Source organism: Sander lucioperca, chromosome 4 (assembly GCF_008315115.2).
Source record: "Sander lucioperca isolate FBNREF2018 chromosome 4, SLUC_FBN_1.2, whole genome shotgun sequence".
Classification (NCBI taxonomy): Eukaryota; Metazoa; Chordata; class Actinopteri; order Perciformes; family Percidae; genus Sander; species Sander lucioperca.
Window position 1 is genome coordinate 11752252 of NC_050176.1, and position 18964 is coordinate 11771215.

At 42.7% G+C, this 18964-nt stretch overlaps 1 protein-coding gene and 1 long non-coding RNA gene across 3 annotated transcripts in view; one reads left to right on the plus strand and one right to left on the minus strand.

Moving 5' to 3' along the window:
* Positions 1 to 18964, minus strand: part of LOC116042833 (complement C3-like) — a 45477-nt gene that overhangs the window by 15737 nt on the left and 10776 nt on the right. For both annotated transcript variants that reach the window (XM_031289240.2, XM_031289239.2), the window contains exons 12-29: positions 15311 to 15410; positions 15095 to 15189; positions 14787 to 14981; positions 14549 to 14704; positions 12440 to 12569; positions 7001 to 7069; positions 6354 to 6551; positions 6130 to 6247; positions 5927 to 6015; positions 5207 to 5346; positions 4618 to 4830; positions 3959 to 4022; positions 3774 to 3863; positions 3458 to 3661; positions 3047 to 3122; positions 2755 to 2914; positions 2540 to 2635; positions 1594 to 1744 (exon numbers count right to left, since the gene is read on the minus strand). In XM_031289240.2, the coding sequence (XP_031145100.1) occupies positions 1594 to 1744; positions 2540 to 2635; positions 2755 to 2914; positions 3047 to 3122; positions 3458 to 3661; positions 3774 to 3863; positions 3959 to 4022; positions 4618 to 4830; positions 5207 to 5346; positions 5927 to 6015; positions 6130 to 6247; positions 6354 to 6551; positions 7001 to 7069; positions 12440 to 12569; positions 14549 to 14704; positions 14787 to 14981; positions 15095 to 15189; positions 15311 to 15410 (2344 nt within the window). The remainder of the gene's footprint in view (positions 1 to 1593; positions 1745 to 2539; positions 2636 to 2754; positions 2915 to 3046; positions 3123 to 3457; positions 3662 to 3773; positions 3864 to 3958; positions 4023 to 4617; positions 4831 to 5206; positions 5347 to 5926; positions 6016 to 6129; positions 6248 to 6353; positions 6552 to 7000; positions 7070 to 12439; positions 12570 to 14548; positions 14705 to 14786; positions 14982 to 15094; positions 15190 to 15310; positions 15411 to 18964) is intronic.
* Positions 1178 to 16636, plus strand: LOC118494853. Its single transcript, XR_004897066.1, has 3 exons — positions 1178 to 1272; positions 8832 to 8834; positions 16626 to 16636. It is a non-coding gene; the product is annotated as an uncharacterized LOC118494853 (long non-coding RNA).

Below are 18964 nucleotides of genomic sequence, written 5' to 3' on the forward strand. Positions count from 1 at the left end.
TAGTAGTAAGGCCACTTAAGCAGAAATTAACATACAAGCTACAAGAGAGCCTGACTGAATAATGATTTTTCACCACCTTTTTTGTTTATGTCCAGTCGGGATTGATGGCAAATGTAGTCAATTGAAGAATTCTTCGTTCAGACAACTGATTAAATTATATAAACAGGGTTCGAATTACGTGGGAGCTGAGCTCCCATAGAGAGAGGATGAGCTCCCATGAAAGCAGTTAGTTGCAGGTAGATTATTTTCTGAAATATAGTGACTTTATTCATGTAATAGCCTATTATCACTTTATTTTTCTCAAAATATCACGACTCCTCCAAATCACAGAGAGCACAGATGGGATATATTTTGAATGTGCAAAACGTTTTGAACATGAGCAGTAATCTTGCTCAAACACAACTGAAATATTACAGTCCAGGGCTTTTTTAATCCATTAAAATTAATTAATGTATCATTGAGGTGAATAATTGTCATATGCACATTTAAGGAGGTTACTTCCCCAACAAAAGACGCAAAAGAGGAGGGAGGAGTAAATGATGCTAGGCTACATGTGTGCTGACTCAGATATAATTCGAAAAGTCGATCTACAGGAGAATAAATAGCAATACAGAATGCCTGAGAGCCTTATTGTAATATATTCCATTGTGTTTTTATATTTGGATTGTAATCTATGTTTCCCTTTACCTAAAAATATTTCCAGCATAAATTGATTCAGAAAAAGGTAAATATGTGCATAAAAAATCACCAGAATGCAGGAAATGAAATGTTTAATGCTCAAAATTTGCTACTCATAGAATACTTTTTTTTTTTTTTTTTAAAGAGACCCCCACAAAGATGAAATCATAATTCGAACCCTGGATATAAATATACAAACGTGCCTCCATGGTGTTTGGTGCCTGGATGCAGCAGCTACAGAAAGAAGAGAGGACCGAGTAATGACCGAAAGCTACCACCAATTACCAACAGGTGTAGAACGAAGCAAACAATGGCTCCATGCGATGTTAAAATCTCCAGATATGACCCGAAAGCACCGACATCATTGCTGGGAAATCTTGCCGAAGATGACTACAGCAGGGACAAACATTCAGAGATAGTTGAAGGTAACAGCAAGGGTTTGAGGAAACATCTGCTGTAACCACTCTTTTTAGAAGCAGGAGAGCCCCGGGAGAAGCCTGGCTGAATAGAGGTAAACTGTTCTTAGTTAAAGATAGTTGGATTCAAGGCATAGCTAAAATCCCATATTGTGTCTGCTCTTTTCAGTATTGAGAGGTACTACTGCTAATCATTATTACCCATGCTACATTGAGATATAAATATTTGAGAGATTAAAATTTGATACTTAAGATTTGTTATTGAAAGATTCTTACCAATATGTACTAAGCAGGACACTATATGGCTGAAAAATAACATTATCAGTTCTGGTGGAGAATCTATGAAAATGAGACATTTTTTCTAAAATACCTCAAACATATTTTTGATATGTCGTGCTCTAATAATCCTCTTAAAGTTATTATTCGTGGGTGTGTGGTATTTTTTAATCTATTTATCACACCATATATTCTGCTTCTGAATGTTGCTGTGTGACGATACCTGGGGCAACAAACTTGTAGAGGATCTTCTTGTTCAGTTTGTTTTCATTGGCCAGGGCATATGACGTCATGGCAACAGCATATGAGTTGGTGAGGCTGGGCAGACGCCTTTCCAGATATTTCACTGCTTTGGCTATACTGCCTGGCAGACTCTGGATAGAAGGAAAAAACAAGGTCAGATAACAGTAGTGAATCTATTTCAAATATATCCACGTCTGTTCAGAAATGCGGTATAATTTTAACCTTGGACAATAGCTGAGGCTGGATTCAAAGGCAGCAAGATATTTTGATGCATCGCTTCGACATGTCAACAATCAAACTGACAAAAACAAGGCCTCATTAAGAACCACTCGTGTCAGAGAGGTGTCTGTGGTGTGAAAGTGGGATGTCTTTGTTAATCTGCTACAGTATTTAAAAGCAGAGATGTAGACTGTAAAAGAGGGGTCACTTTTTCTAATACAACCTTTAATTAGCAAATTTGTCTCCAATTTGAATGTGTCAACTCTTCAAAAGAATCATTTTACCAAAATTGACCATTCACTAAACCCCTCGCTCTGCGGAGCTGGGGACCTTTGGATCCAGTTTGGGAATGTGGTAGGAGCGACAGTTTTCATACAAGCAGTTTTTTTAACAATTCTAAAACTAAAGAAACAAAAGAAAAATGTAAGGAATCAATAAAACAATGTCGTTGTCTGGGCTAATGTAGGCTGCAATCGTTAGCATGTCTGTGTAACATTACCTATAGTGGTAACTAAATATTAATTCCAAGGCCAAAAAGCATATCAATACCCAACTACATTAACATAAGTGGCTAATGATAATGTTTAAGACTAAGATGACTAATACATTAACTTTGTGTCGCTCAACACTAGTGTGGAGTCAGTAAGTGCAGAAGTGAAAGAGGTGAGGGAAAAAGAGAAAACATTGTTTGCAGATGAATTACTCACAGTAACATTGGCAGAACATATTTTGCGAGTCTCCTGCATGGCAATGAGGCAGAAGGCCGTCATGGAGGCATCTGACTCTACACCTGCCACATCACCCTACTCGCACACATACACACATATTTTTTCATATTCATATATGTAATTGTATTCATCTCGATCAGCTGTTTTTGTAGCACCAAGATTATGATTAGATGTCAATGAATCAGTGCACGCACAATCATTTCTCCATGGATAATCAGTCCAACTTCTTTAAACATGCCGTTAGGTTGCTGTGCGTTGAGAATCATAATCCTGATGGCTTCACAGATGTGTTGAATTTGCACTGCCACCAGATTGTTAGCCATGGCAAACACCTTGGCAACATAAGCTGTCAGCCTTAGAGAGGAGAGGAAGCTTAGTTTCATTTATTCACACATGACAAACATCATCCTCTCATTGTCAGAATCTAAGTTAGAGGAGGATGTGCAAACAATTACATATGAGTTCATGGATGTTTGGATGCCTCACCAGGTGCTGCTCTTTTGATCCGGCCAAGCAGCAAAAGACCCATCATCTTTAAGGAAGACAAGCTGATTCTGGTAGCCTGGACACAAACAACACACAACTACTATGAGAAGTCCTGTTACATTCTGTGATTATAGCATCTTTCAAATGATTCTGCTGGCATAGGTTTTTGTTTGTACTGACAACCCTGGTTAAAACATGGTCTATGAGTCTATGTTTTGCTTTCAGACTATTAATTCTCAGTGTCCCTAGCTTGTATATGTGGGGCAAGGATATAGCATGCATTACTGTCTACCACACTGCCTTTTTATATCAATTCTACCAATCAGAAGCTTTAAAATCCCACGTGGAGGGGAATCAATCAACTATTAAGATTTATGGTATCTGTGCAAATAAATACATCTTTGAGCCCACCGTCCTTGATGTATTGGAGGGCTTTGACACGTTTCTCGAAGCCCACTTTTTCCCACTGGTCTGTTTTGTCCAAATATATGACTGCAATGACTGGTAGGGTCATGCTGACCATGTTCTGCTCTCCACAGCCGCTGGGCTCGGAAATCATAGCATCCACAGCGTCCGCATTAACGGTCCTCACCAAATGATGAACTTGATTTTTCCCTACACACACAAAACATACACCACACACAACAATTTACACCTATGCAAAGAGCATTGTACATGCCCTGTATGACATAACCCAAATATGCCCAAATATAACATAATATCTGACCTGTCACAGAGATCTGTGTGCTAGTAGGTGTGTTTCGGACCACATCTTTTTCAAGAATTCCACTGTTGAGAATGACTTCTTGTTTACCAGCTAAAGGGAGAAACAGTGGGCGAGTTAGGGGATCAGGTAGAAAATGAACATTACTAAATGACTACATAATGTGGCTAATTAATGGGTAAACTCACCTACACCTTTATTAGTGGGGTCTAGGAGTATAATCTGAGAAGATTTAACCAGTACGCCTTCAGGCTGAAAAAAACAACAGTGAGGACAAACATTAGAAATTACAACTATTTTGGAGCAGTCTTGTCGGTCTGATATTTGATTCCTTTAATTAACACAGGAGTTTGCTGTTGGTTTACTGTTTCCAACTGTTGGCAGTCAATGTTTTTTTCAACACGTAACAACAATAATTCCCTAACCTTTAACTCATGGTTTTCATTGTAACCACAACAACGAAGTTGTAGTTGTACCCCCAGTACTTATTTGAACCCAAATTTTTAACACAAAACATGGTTATTTTCCTTAACCTAACAAAGTCGTTTTTCTGCCTAAACCTAACCAAAACCATAGCATTGTCATATCATAAAATGGATAATAACAGTGATTTTGGATAGCCCAGACAAATCAAGCAAGTGGCTGCATACAACATCCCGGCTGAAAATCAGTCCAAATTGGTGGCAACAGCCTGAAAGTAGCCGCACATACAGTTCATTCCAACCATAACGTTGTAAATGTAAATGTAAAGTTTAACTTTTTTATTGCAGGTTGAACATTTAAGAGAACAGTTGTTATATGGTATAAATAAGCTTTAAACCCCCTAGATGGAGTCTGTTTTTCTTACCACCACCAGTAGCTTCTTTATGATTCCATCATTGAGCGAAGAATCTTTAACAGATGCTTTGACCTCAATGCTATATTCTCCTTCTTTCATAGGAATAATGATGAAGGGTACAGCTCGTGTAGTTTGGGCCCCCATTTTAACCTCCTGGTGATACCTTCCACGTTTAGAGGCTGAACTGCACACATGCTCCTCATCAGTCAGATCCACACGCACCTTAAAAACAAGACAAAGATGGAGAAAGAAACTGAAGTAATTTTTAAAGATAAAAAACCAATGAGTGAATAGGATCGTAATCATCAGTTGTTTTTTTAGGTCACCTAACAATGATGCATCCCTAATTTAAAGAAATGTAATGCTTGACGTTGTTTTCTTCAGAAGAATGGAAAAACACACTGTATACATTAGTACCAGTAAGGTTGTCTCAGTTCTGGGCCCGACCACTATGTGAGCAGCTAAAAATTGCTGCCTAACAACAAACATAAATACATGTTGTTATAAACTGCTTGCACAAATGCCTTAAAGGTCGTCAGTTCTCTGAGTGAGGATGGTCTGGAACTGGAAACACCAGAGCAGAGTAACACTGACTTACAGTGACAGGATCGGGGCTGTAGTTGTGGAGGATTGCCTTAATTTCCAGCTGTTCTCCACGGACAGCGGAGTACGGCAGCCTGAGATCAATGAAGAATTCCTTCTGGACAATGACCTCTAATGGCTCGCCAACACAGATTCCTTTAAGATGAGAGGGACAAAAAAATTATGAAACAGATAGAGAGGGGGTGAACTGTAAGGGATGGGAGCGGTTTAAGGCTTGAGGTGCAACTACAGCACAATAAATCTTTTAGTCACTGAATCCTAGTCTATCCACGACGTTCCACTTCCGGGGTTACTCCGTTGCCGGATTTCACTCATTTAGGACGGATATCCGTTGCCTTGGGCTTCCTTTGTGTTGGCATTTTTCTCTGGTCGATTCATGAGAACTTTGGTTAACCTTTTCTCAGATCTCTGCAAGGTAAATCCAGACAGCTAGCTAGACCATCTGTCCATTCTGAGTTTTCTCTTGCACGACTAAAACAACTTTTGAACATACACGTTCCACCAAAACAAGTTCCTTCCCGGGTCTATTTTGCAGAGGCCCCGTTGCTGGTTACAGTGCTTAGCTCCGCCCAAGGCGATTGTGATTGGTTAAAAGAAATGCCAATAAACCAGAGCACGTTTTTCTCTCATCCTGTAATGTTTCGTGGACTTGCCAGACCCTCCTCCACAGCGCTGTGGAGGAGGGTCTGGCAATGCAAGACTACTGAATCCTCACCGTGAGTTCTTGACAGACTAATGCCAGTGAACTGCCAGGTTGTGATTGAGTCTTTCAAAGGAACATTTTTCGTCAATGTTGTGGCGTCACTGAAACAAAGAAAAGTTTTAACACTTTGAGAGGTAAAGAATAGCTCTACATCCTAGTGGTGTCATTATGAAGTCATCAGTGTATTGTTTGTGTCTATATTTTAGTTGACCTACCAGTTAGGGTTTTCCTGAGGACAAGCAGGCAGTTTGATGTTTGTCCACAGCCAACTTTCAGAGAACCCGGTGCGAGAATGAATGTCCCTGCTGTCCACGTAACTGTCATCCTCCTCACCTAAAGTGTCATCAAAAATGTTACTATTTTGACTGTTTTCTAACTACCAGTATGACCATGAATAACCACCCAGGGCTTCCCCCCATCCCTTGTCCCTGTGTCTTACTGCGAGCCAGTAGGAGGCTATCCTCCTTTCTCTCAGCTCGCTGGGCTTCCATCTCCTTGCAGCAGTGCAGGAAGGCTGCGGCACAGGCTGCACCATCACTGATGTATTTGCTGCGCCTCTCACAGGTGTATGAGAGGGGGGTGCTCCTCATGCCATCCAAACAACAGTCACGTTGGAGTTGGTCTTCATACTGACTCACTGGGAAGAAAGAGGGTTGTGGAGGAACGACAGAGGTAAGAAGATATGGAGGTAAAAACAATGGTAAACTGGAAAGCTGTTTGTCTGAAATTTTTATATTTCTTATTTAATAAATACAAAATATTTTTCTAGTCAAGTCAGCTTTAATAAAATAGGGCAAAATCACAATCAGTACAACATGTGACACACTCTATCCTAGGACAAAAAAATTCAAAAGGGAGGGTAAAACCTGCATGAAATTAGGGCTCCCTCTCTCTTCAGTATGGAAAGGAGCAGTATGAAGGAACAGATTGACATATAAAGTAAATGGCGTAAGAAGTAAAAAGTCTCTCACTTTTATATGTCCATTAATGTATAGCATGGCAAAGATAAGTATTGTAAAAGTTAACGACAATGACAGAAGATGACTGAATATGTGGTTAACCGTAGTTTAGAGCTGTGATTCTTACCTAAGCTAGTTGTGACGTCCATAATAGTTGCAGCTCGTTTCCTCCTGCTGGGGGCCGGACATTTCAATTCTGGAAACGCAACAGACAAGTTCTTTAGAAGAACCCAACAAGGTTGGAACTAGACTTGAGTTTTGTACTGTATAATGTTTTGCAACCTGTGCTGGAATGTGCCCACAAGGAACATATCAGGGGGGAATCGTATGTTGCTATACAAGCAGGATGCACCAGACATGGGGGACTCGAGTCACATGACTTGACTCGAGTTAGACTTGAGTCGCAAATTTTAGGACGTGAGACTTGCTTGATAAACATTCATAAAAGACTCGACTTGACTTTGACTTGATATTCATGACTTAAGACTTGACTTAGACTTGGGTCAAATGACTTGAAATTACTTGACTTTCTGTTTATTTCTGATATTGAAGGGGAGTTAACTTTACAATTTTAGAAAATCCATATACAAATGAGAAAATCTGATTAGGTGATCTGATTGGGTGCTTTTGCATGCGCAGCCGGGAACACGTTGATAATATTACCAAGTGACGCGGCAGACCTGTAGTAAACGAGACTGGCTACGGCTAGTAATTTAACGTCATGGATCCCTCTGCACCAAAAATAATAAAGTTTGGCTATAAGGATTACACATCTGACCAGGCAAAGCCTAGCCATTATTAATGGCTAGTCAGAAACACGTCCCTGTCCCATAAGTTACAGTAGCTCACAAACGTCAATCTCTTTCTCTCTCTCTCTCTCACTCGCACACACACACACACACACACACGCAGACGTAAGTATGTGAATAAAGCTATTCACACATATACACACAACACTCACGCCCATGCACATACACACATTCACTCACCAATATTAGTAACTTTTCACTCATTCTCTCTCTCACACATGCACACATTCACTCATAAATACAGTGACAAATATTAACATATACTATCCATTCCATCCATGTGATAAATACACTCAGTCATACAGTCAATCTCTCCAAATTACGCAAAGGTGGTGGGATTCAGCTACTCTTAAATAATATGTTTTTTTTTCTTTAAGAGAAGGAAAGGTTAAAGGATGTGTCTCATAAAAGTGAGGCATGGTTGAAGAATATTATTTGACTTAGAAAACATTTTTGAATGAATTTCATGATCTGATGTCATGTTTGAGGCATACTGAACAAATATGTATGTTGATTTATTGTTGGCCTAATATCAGTTTTAGACTGTTTTTTATCTGTATAAATTTAAACTGTTCAGATGTATGTGGCTTGGACGCAATGTCTTTTATATATAACTCCAGCAGTTCATGTCTTTAGCTTGCTTAAAAATGGAAACTTTTGTATGACTTGACTTGTGACTTGCTTGACCAAAGCTATGACTTGACTTGACCTGCTTGATTGTCACAAAAAATGACTTGGACTTGATTGAGACTTGAAGGTTAAGCCAGGCCCAGATGGAGGGCTCGTCACCGAGCGCCTGGTGGCCGGGTTTGCCTCGGAGCCCGGTCGGGCACAGCCCAAAAAAGCAACGTGGCACCTCCCTCTCCAACCCATGGGCCCACCACCTGTGGGATGAACTGCTAGGGGTGGGTGCGCTGCCACACGTGTGGCAGTGAAGGTCAGAGGCCTCGACGGACCAGACCCGGGCGGCAGAGGCTGGTTCTGGGGACGTGGAACGTCACCTCTCTGTGGGGGAAGGAGCCGGAACTTGTGCGGGAGGTGGAGCGCTACCAATTAGATCTGGTGGGGCTTACCTCTACGCTCAGTCTCGGTTCTGGAACCATACTCCTGGATAGGGGTTGGACTCTTTTCTTCTCCGGAGTTGCCCAGGGTGTGAGGCGCCGGGCGGGTGTGGAGATACTCACAAGTCCCCGGCTGAGCACCGCTACGTTGGAGTTCACCCCGGTGGACAAGAGGGTCGCCTCCCTACGCCTACGGGTTGTGGGGGGGAAAACTCTGACTGTTGTTTGTGCATATGCACCAAACAAGAGTTCGGAGTGTGGGAGCAACCTTCTGACAACGTTTTTGTTCCCTTTTTTAACCTTCGGAATGCGCCGTGGTCGACACGCTTCCTTTGTTTTCACGTTTATTTTTCCTTATTATACAAACTTCAATGTGATACGTGAATTTGTCTTTTCCACAGAATAAATGAACTGTCCTTACCAGACGGTGTGCAAGCAGTGACAGCAGAGCCAAAATAAAAGATGTAACAAAAAAAACAACTTCAATTCAATCACGTTCTGTTCTGTGCAGTACTTGAAACAGCGGTCCAAAAACTGTATGGCTACAAATAAAAAGCCACTAACTGAATGACAGCTCCTGGCTTTTATACACCAGCTGAAGCAATCACTACCTCAATCAGCTGATTGTCAAAAGGCTGTGACGATATGCCACGCATCAAGATCAATTAACACAAATTATCAGTTTACATTGAGTCTAGTTTACTGCGAATGGCGCTGCATTTATGCACAATTTATCAAAATAAAAGTTAATATCGAAATCATACTTTTGGCTCCAACAAGGAGTATTCAGCCTTCTTGGAGACCTTGAATGGGGTCCTGCATGGGGCTCCAGGGGGGGACAGTTCTGCTGGGGGACTTCAACGTGCATGTGGGCAATGATGGAGACACATGGAGAGGCGTGATTGGGAGGAACGGCCTCCCTGATCTAAATCCGAGTGGTTGTTTGTTGTTGGACTTCTGTGCTAGTCATAGATTGTCTATAACAAACACCATGTTTGAACATAGGGATGCTCATAAGTGTACTTGGTACCAGAGCACCCTAGGCCAAAGGTCAATGATCGATTTTATAATCGTTTCATCTGATCTGAGGCCGTATGTTTTGGACACTCGGGTGAAGAGAGGGGCAGAGCTGTTAACCGATCACCATCTGGTGGTGAGTTGGGTCAGGGGGTGGGGGAAGACTCTGGACAGACCTGGTAAGCCCAAACGGGTAGTGCGGGTAAATTGGGAACGTCTGGAGGAGGCCCCTGCCCGACTCACGCCTCCGGCGGAGCTTTTCATGCATCCCTGTGGAGGCTGGGGGCATTGAATCCTAGTGGACGATGTTCAAAGTTTCCATTGCTGAAGCTGCGGCAAGGAGCTGTGGTTTTAGGGACTTAGGTGTCTCAAGGAGCGGTAACCCACGAACACCGTGGTGGACACCGGTGGTCAGGGAAGCCGACTGAAGAAGGAGTCTTTCCGGGATATGTTATACAGGAGGACACCAGAGGCAGTTGCAGGGTACCGAAGGGCCTGAAGGGCTGCAGCCTCTGCCGTGAAAGAGGCAAAGCAGCGGGTGTGGGAAAAGTTCGGAGAAGACATGGAGAAGGACTTTCGGTCAGCACCAAGGTGCTTCTGGAAAACCGTTCGCCACCTCAGGAGGGGGAAGCGGGGAGCCATCCAAGCTGTGTACAGTAAGGATGGGATGCTGTTGACCTCAACTGAGGAGGTAATAGGGCGGTGGAAGGAGCACTTTGAGGAACTCCTAAATCCAACTAATACGCCCTCTATTCAGAGGCAGAGCTGGAGGATGATGGGGGATTGTCGTCAATTTCCGTGGTGGAAGTCGCTGGGGAAGTCAAACAACTAAACAGTGGCAAAGCCCCAGGGATTGATGAGATCCGTCCAGAAATGCTGAAAGCTCTGGGTGCGGAGGGGCTGTCTTGGTTGACACGCCTCTTCAACATTGCGTGGAAGTCTGGGACGGTGCCTAAGGAGTGGCAGACCGGGGTGGTGGTTCCCCTGTTCAAAAAGGGGGACCAGAGGGTGTGTGCCAATTACAGGGGTATCACACTTCTCAGCCTCCCTGGTAAAGTCTACTACAAGGTGCTGGAAAGGAGGGTTCGGCCGATAGTCGAACCTCGGGTTGAAGAGGAACAATGCGGATTCCGTCCTGGTCGTGGAACAACGGACCAGCTCTTTACTCTCGCGAGGATCCTGGAGGGAGCCTGGGAGTATGCCCAACCGGTCTACATGTGTTTTGTGGATCTGGAAAAGGCGTATGACCCCCGGGAGATACTGTGGGAGGTGCTGCGGGAGTATGGGGGGAGGAGGTCCCTTCTCAGGGCCATCCAATCTCTGTATGACCAAAGCGAGAGCTGTGTCCGGGTTCTCGGCAGTAAGTCGGACTCGGTTCAGGTGAGGGTTGGCCTCCGCCAGGGCTGCGCTTTGTCACCAATCCTGTTTGTAATATTTATGGACAGGATATCGAGGCGTAGTCAGGGTGGGGAGGGGTTGCAGTTTGATGGGCTGGGGATCTCTTCGCTGCTCTTTGCAGATGATGTGGTCCTGATGGCATCATCGGCCAGCGACCTTCAGCACTCACTGGATCGGTTCGCAGCAGAGTGTGAAGTGGCTGGGATGAGGATCAGCACCTCTAAATCTGAGGCCATGGTTCTCAGCAGGAAACCGATGGAGTGCCTACTCCAGGTAGGGAATGAGTCCTTACCCCAAGTGAAGGAGTTCAAGTACCTTGGGGTCTTGTTCGCGAGTGAGGGGACAATGGAACGGGAGATTGGTCGGAGAATCCGCGCAGCGGGTTTGGTATTTCATTCAATTTATCGCACTGTTGTGACAAAAAGAGAGCTGAGCCAAAAGGCAAAGCTCTCGATCTACCGGTCAATTTTCGTTCCTACCCTCACCTATGGTCATGAAGGCTGGGTCATGACCGAAAGAACGAGATCCAGGGTACAAGCGGCCGAAATGGGTTTCCTCAGGAGAGTGGCTGGTGTCTCCCTTAGAGATAGGGTGAGAAGCTCAGTCATCCGTGAGGAGCTCGGAGTAGAGCCGCTACTCCTTTGCGTCGAAAGGAGCCAGTTGAGGTGGTTTGGGCATCTGGTAAGGATGCCCCCTGGGCGCCTCCCTAGGGAGGTGTTCCAGGCACGTCCAGCTGGGAGGAGGCGTCGGGGAAGACCCAGGACTAGGTGGAGGGATTATATCTCCAACCTGGCCTGGGAACGCCTCGGGATCTCCCAGTTGGAGCTGGTTAATGTGGCTCGGGAAAGGGAAGTTTGGGGTCCCCTGCTGGAGCTGCTGCCCCCGCGACCCAACCCCGGATAAGCGGACGAAGATGGATGGATGGAGAAGGTTTTCTCTACCCTAATCCGATTGAACAGCATTGGTAGGCAGACTGTATGGCGGTGGAAGTGGTTTTTTGAACTAAATAATTTAGAATTTATTTCATATTGGGTGGCACAGGCATACCTCTGGTGCCAGTATAAATGCAGGGCCCTGATGCATTATGATATATAAGTGTGCCTGTGAATATGTGAGGGGGCTTATAGTGATACATTAAAAAGAATGCTATGAAAGAGAACCCCAAACTTTTACACCCTCTTTCTCCTACTGTAATTAGGGATGTTTCAGTGGTACAATATCAAAGCCTAAAGAGGGATATGTTCTGGGAAGGGAAGAGAAAGTAGTAGAAAGTAGTGTCACCTAGTCTGTAGGGAGTCCCAAAAGCTGTGTTGGACTCAAACAACAGCCCAGCATCGTAGAACACACCCATACCATCCTTCCCTCCACCTGGTGTGCAGCCTGTGTCGTACTCCTCTACAATATCCCACACCTGAGCAGACAAGACATAGGGTTACACTTGTTACACAAGTTAAACAGAAATATTGTATGTGTCGTCGCCACAGTTTGTTGATCAGACACAGAAGACACAGAACTTCCCTTTATCCAGATAATTTTGGTGGGAGTATGTGTGTGGTGTGGTCAAAATGGGAAACATACACAGACAAAAAATACACGTAAGGCTGCCATTTATAATAGCACTAAATGGCTTATAGATAGAAATTAGCCCATTCATATCAATAATAGACTATGCTCTCTTACTCTTGTGCACAATAAAGACTAATAAACTACAGTTATTCTCAAACATACACTTTATTTACTAATGTGTTGTGTGTCCCTAAATACATAGTTGTATATATCTTGGATATAATAAACATTAAACACACTAAACTGAATGAAACACTGCCACAGAAATGATCTAGAAATAATGTCATATATCACTCTGCTCTATGACACCAAAAATAGCTGTGCACGTTGATTACTCCAAAATAACCAGTCGCTTAAATGAAGAAAGTACAAATATCTGTGTAACATTTCAGTAAGGCTACTGCAATATATGAACTATAAACTGTAACCTTCTAACATTTTAACACAACAAGTCAGCGTTGCATCATCTTTAACAACTTTAGCTCAAAATGTAAGGCTTTCTGATGAACACTTAAAAGGCAAATAATACAAAGGCAAATAATAAAGGCAATTACTTTATAATCATTTACGCACACAGGTAATCTACAGGTAAAAAAAAACTAGCTGTAAACTGTTAAACTCGATCCTCCACGAATTATTACTGTCCACTATTCACTCTCGTTTTCTCTCCTGCTCTGACCCCGATGATTAACTAGAGCTGCATCTCATGAGTTGCTAACTCCGCCCATACAGCTGATGGATTCATGTGACGCTTCAGAGGAAAGGATGTCTCATCCCTCTAAAACACATTTGATTGCTCACTACAGACTAAGCCACAAAATATTTTTTTAAGTTTAAAAAAAATTATCCGTAGCAGTGAGAGTGGCTTTGATCATGAGCTGAGCAAGAGCTGACCACGCCCACCTGGAGGTGCATCCCATAGCCCTGAAATTGCATCCCCGACTCCTGAACTTGCCTCCCTTCCTCGCGTCTTACTCCCTCTCACCGAGGAGGCGCAGGAGAGAAGCGAGAACATCATCAGAGGAGAGAGGCAATGAGCAAATGTGTTGTAGAGGGATGAGATGTCCTTTCCTCTGAAGCGTCACATGAATCCGTCAGGTGTTTGGGCGGAGTTAGCAACTCCTTCAACTGCACGGCTCAGGGCAGAAGTGAGAGCTTTGAGACGGCCTTCACCGAGGAGGGACAGAACAACTTCCGGTTCAGCCGAGGACCGAGGAGCTATCAAATAACGGCCATGAGATGCAGCTCTAGTTAATCGTCGAGGTCAGAGCAGGAGAGAAAACGGGAGGGAATAGTGGACACTAGACAGTAATAATTCATGGAGGATCAGTCTCAGAATTCTGACCTTTTTTTTTTACTTAAAAATTTTAGACTTATTAGAGTATAATTATATATTATATCCGGTATAATTTGTCTTGTAGTATTTACATTGCATGTGTAAATGTGTCTCATAAATGTGTTTAATGCCATATCAGAACTGCCATGTATGATTTTTTTTTAGAATAAAGTCAGAATTCTGACTTTAATCTAAGAACTCAAATACATTTTTCACATTTGGCCCTAATCCTCTTCCGTACTCTACTGAGTCTCTTAAACACATATCTATAAACTCACATGACAGTTCTGATATGGCATTGAACACATTTACGAGACATATTAACACATGCAATTTATTTACTGCAGTACAAATTTATACTGGATGTTATTTGAATCCAAACGCTAACAAACATAAAAGTTAATGTGTCCTTTTTATACATATATATATTTTTTAAATTAAATCACTGTCACACATTATATTTGTTAAATATAAAATTAAGAAATTACCTTTTTCTGGGTGAGACGGTGCTTGTTGTTTAGGACATAGACGCCTTTGTCAACTGCCACCAGTCCCACTGTGGCCCCTGGGTCTCCAGTGATCTCCAGACCAAACGACCTGCGAGGCTCATAGGATGGAGCAGGTTTGGAGGATTCCAGCCTCAGCTAAATGTGAAGGGGAGGTCAATGAATGAGGCAACGTTAAAGCAGTTAGACTATATAAAAAATCTTACTATATGTGTCTCACCGAGCCCATGCAGGAGTCCTTTACATCCACCCAAACAGAGTCTGATACCACTTCATTGCCATCTGTGTGGTAGTAGGCTATGATGCGGAACGATGGCAGCATTTCTTTGGTAACAGTGACTGTAAGAGGAATCAGTATTTGGCCTCTTGTCGTCTTGTAACGCCCATTTTTTACCAGTTGACCTTTGCTCAGGATCTATGGACATAGATAACATCAGTTCTTATCCGACATGTATAGACTACACTAGTTGTGGGATGCAACAGAAAAAAGTTATATATGCAAACATGCAGGTGTAAAACATCTCTCACCAGGTATGTGATGTCAATGTCTTGATTTTCCTGCCTCTTGAGGATGAGGCTGATTTTGAGGTTGTCTCCTAATTCCAGCTCAGCTGTATCCACACCTGCAAATGTGACATGTTGTGATGAGTGTTGGACACTGGAAATATGTAGTGCATGGTGCATACTTTGCCAATTCCAACATCTTTTTTTCAACATCTAATGTCATTTCAGGATGTCCCTTACCTATGTGAATGTAGCTGTTGCTTTGAGTGGTATATGGGAGAGCTACCATGGTGGCTGATGCTTGCTTTTCATTTGAAATATGAGGATCATTGGTCCTTGCCTGCAATTAACGACACACAGGTAAGCATACAGACTGTATAGTGTAAAGACATACACTAACAAGAATTGAAAAGGATTTTCATACAATAGCTTGACAGCACAACATAAAGCCGGCCATTGGTATGCTTTATTGCTTCGTTTCATTGCATTGCTGTATTAAATATTGTCATTTAATTGAGCAAGGTAAAAAGTGAGTGTTTTTCTAGGTAAGACACCTTAAATTAACATCCAATAAGCATCGGCTCAAACTACAACTCAACTCAGTTTGTTACTTACAGCTGCATTATTCGATTTTTGGCCACCATGGGGAAGAACAACATTAACATGCGCGACCTCTAATTATTGCATCATTGGCTTAAAAAAGCTGTTGTGGCAAACATGTACTTTCAACATCTTCAGACACAGACTTTAGCAATAATGCATTGCCAATATTTGCTTTCCTTTTAGCTCTGTTTTGGAGAAAGATATCTTGGTCTTGCTTGCAGATGCTCAACTACTGTATCTTCACCATTCACATGCACAATAATTGTGTGAGCAGCAGAACCAAGAAAATCAGCTATGAAATCTTAAAATCAGCACTGAACTGCAAGGCTGGGGAACAGCTCTACTTGATTAGACAGAGCTATCACCCAGGTAGGGTGGAAAACATTTCCACTTCTACCTCTGTGAGTTACTGGATTATTGGGACCAAATAGGAGCCGTCTAGCGGTGAAACTCTGGAGAGACTAACGGAGAAGTTTGGAGTCGGGTATGGCTGCAGCTGTTAAAAAAAAGTAGTTATGGTTGGTGATATATTACTAAGATGACATGTCTTGCACCTTTGCTGCTGATTTTCTCAATGTCACTAAGTGTTTTAATTTTATCCAACATATGTCTGGTCCCACACACGTTAGGGGTCATACTTAGGACCTTGTTTTTACACTTGGTCTTAATCTTGACTCTATTTGCTCCGAGGAGCTGCATGTTACTGACCATGACTGTGTTTTTTTCAACCTGTCTTTTACCAATATAATTTAATCACCAAACCCACCAGACTCAATTTTATCATTGTAAAACATACATCATTCAAAGTTGACAGAAACAAAATAAAGTAAAACTCAAAAACTGTCTTGGTTTGTCTTTCCACTGTTTCAACCATCACCACTCTGGTTCGGCTGAAATCAACCTCTAATTCACCCATGTACATATGAAAATATGCTAGATCTATACACGCTAGCTAAAAGTACTGATTATTTAAATAGAATCTGGTGAGTTTGGTGATGGCAATGTCATGTCTGTTTCTGGGTAAACAAAAAGGACCTTACTCTTTAAAGGTCCAGTGTGTAACGTGTTTAGTTGTTCATTCTCAAAATCTGTGTTGCCCGTTCACAAACTTGTCCTTTTCAGGAATATTTACCACCACCATCAATTCCAAGTATTCCTATTAGCTTGAAATTTTACATTTGCATTTGCATGAACAGGGGTAGACGCATTGACATATATATAATGGACCAACAGATCCCGTTGCTCTGGACAGAGACCAGTGAAGGCCATTAGAAGCACTTTTCCGGTGATGCCTGAGCGTTACTGCGCAGCCTCCAACTGAGAGAGACGACATAAATGTGCCGTGAGCAACCTGTCTGAAAGTTGTAAGTCTTCTGGTAGCTGTGCCAGGAGAAATCTCAATCATTCCGAATCTTGCAGAGACGGAGAGCGTAGGTATATGTAAGGAGATAACATAGGCACAGGCTAATTATTGCTAACTAAAATGCTAGTTAACATTAGTAATTACACTTAAACAGCTAATGTGAGACGAAACTGCCTGCGCGCTACTCCTGTACTATACGGTAATTCCTCTACTATGCAACAGTAAGTCGCGTGGTTATGACACAATCGTTAGCCTATTTTTACAAAAATGTCTGCTATGGAGCCATAAGGTAATGGTAGCGTTTTATACATTGTCGTGTTTCTTTAGAAATAAACAATGGACAAATAGAGTCTTTAAACGCTTCAGATGTAAAGTTATTCGCTGTCAAAGTGGCGCCAAAATGAATGGCAGTCAATGGAATGCTAACGGGAGGTGATGGCTTGGTAGCATCAAAATGGCGCCATAGGAGGTTCGCGGTCCGAGGAGAAGCTTACCCCCTTGGGTAGACGCTACATAGTCATGTGCCATCTTGAACTACGTTAGCCGGTAAGGGACATACAGGATATACTGCTCCGCCTTTCGTGTTTTCGCTGACACATGATAAACTTGCAGGTACTGCTAATTGGTATCGTCACTTACCGGCCCTGGCAAGTTTGAAGAAGGAAACATGGAGGACCACATGTATTCAAAATCCATGGACCTTTAACAAAGATGTCTATCTCTGTAGGGATCCTTACCATAATGTTGTCGGACACTTAGGGCGTTTTCCCACCTGTAGTTCGTTTGCTTTGGTCCGAATCAGTTGGTGAGTTAGTAAACTTGGAGCGATTTGCCCTCGGTCGGTTTTGTTTGGATTGGTTTCACACCTAGAAAAATCCAAGCGTACCAAAATGCGTCATTACAAATCAGGCAAGAACGTCCAACCCTCTTATTGGTCGGATATGTCTGGGGGCGGGAGCAAGAAAGTAAATACAGGAAGAAGGTCCTGTGTTCTGGTGTAGTGGTCAAAACCCATTTCATTAAAATTATCAGACATTGTTTCGCAATGTGTCTGTCTCCAATTTTAGCGGCAGCTGGTTTGACCACGGAGATACGAGTGACGGACGGCAAGCTTGACTGCAGTTTATTTCTGTGATAGAAACACTGCAAGCTGCTACAGTTTGCTGCCCTTCCGCATCGCAGATTGCTAAACACATCTGACTACAGGAGACATTAGCTCAGACTTGCGGAGTACATATAGTTGGTGTGGTTCGAGTACAGGTCACGTTCTCATCACAAACGAACCGCTCCAGAGTTCGAATGAAAGCGTACTGAGACCACCTCTTCAAGCAGGTCTCAGTACGCTTGTTTGGTCCGCTTTTGATGCGCACCAGAGTTCGATTGCCGTGTTCTCACCTGCCCAAATGAACCACATCAGCGGGGCAAACAAACTCTAGTTCGATTCAACTGAACTAAAGGCTGTCGGTGTGAAAACGCCCTTAGAATAACAATCTGAGCATGTCAGTGGAAAAACCAGGGGTCTCATTTATAAAACTGTGCGTAGGATCCTTACTATAAGTGTATGTACGAAAAAGCAAAAAACTTCTCAGACGTTCAGGAATTGCAAATTGAATTATAATTTCGGCCTGTTCTTGCACAGTGTAGGGAAACCTGATCTATAACTAGATGTATTAAAAATACGTCCAAAACAGCAGGCACATTACGGCACTCGGGGACAGCTTCGATATACCAGACGTATATAATAAAATTTCACAGAACTATATATTATATCCTAACAAGCCTTAGTGATAAAGTTGAAGATTATATATAATATTTATTAAAAAAAACACTTAGCTGTCTGACATTTCCCTCTTTTAACAGCCGGTTTCCCCCAGAGTGGCGAGGACCTGTATTTGGACCGGGATGGCACGGTTCCAGCGCGTTGCCCT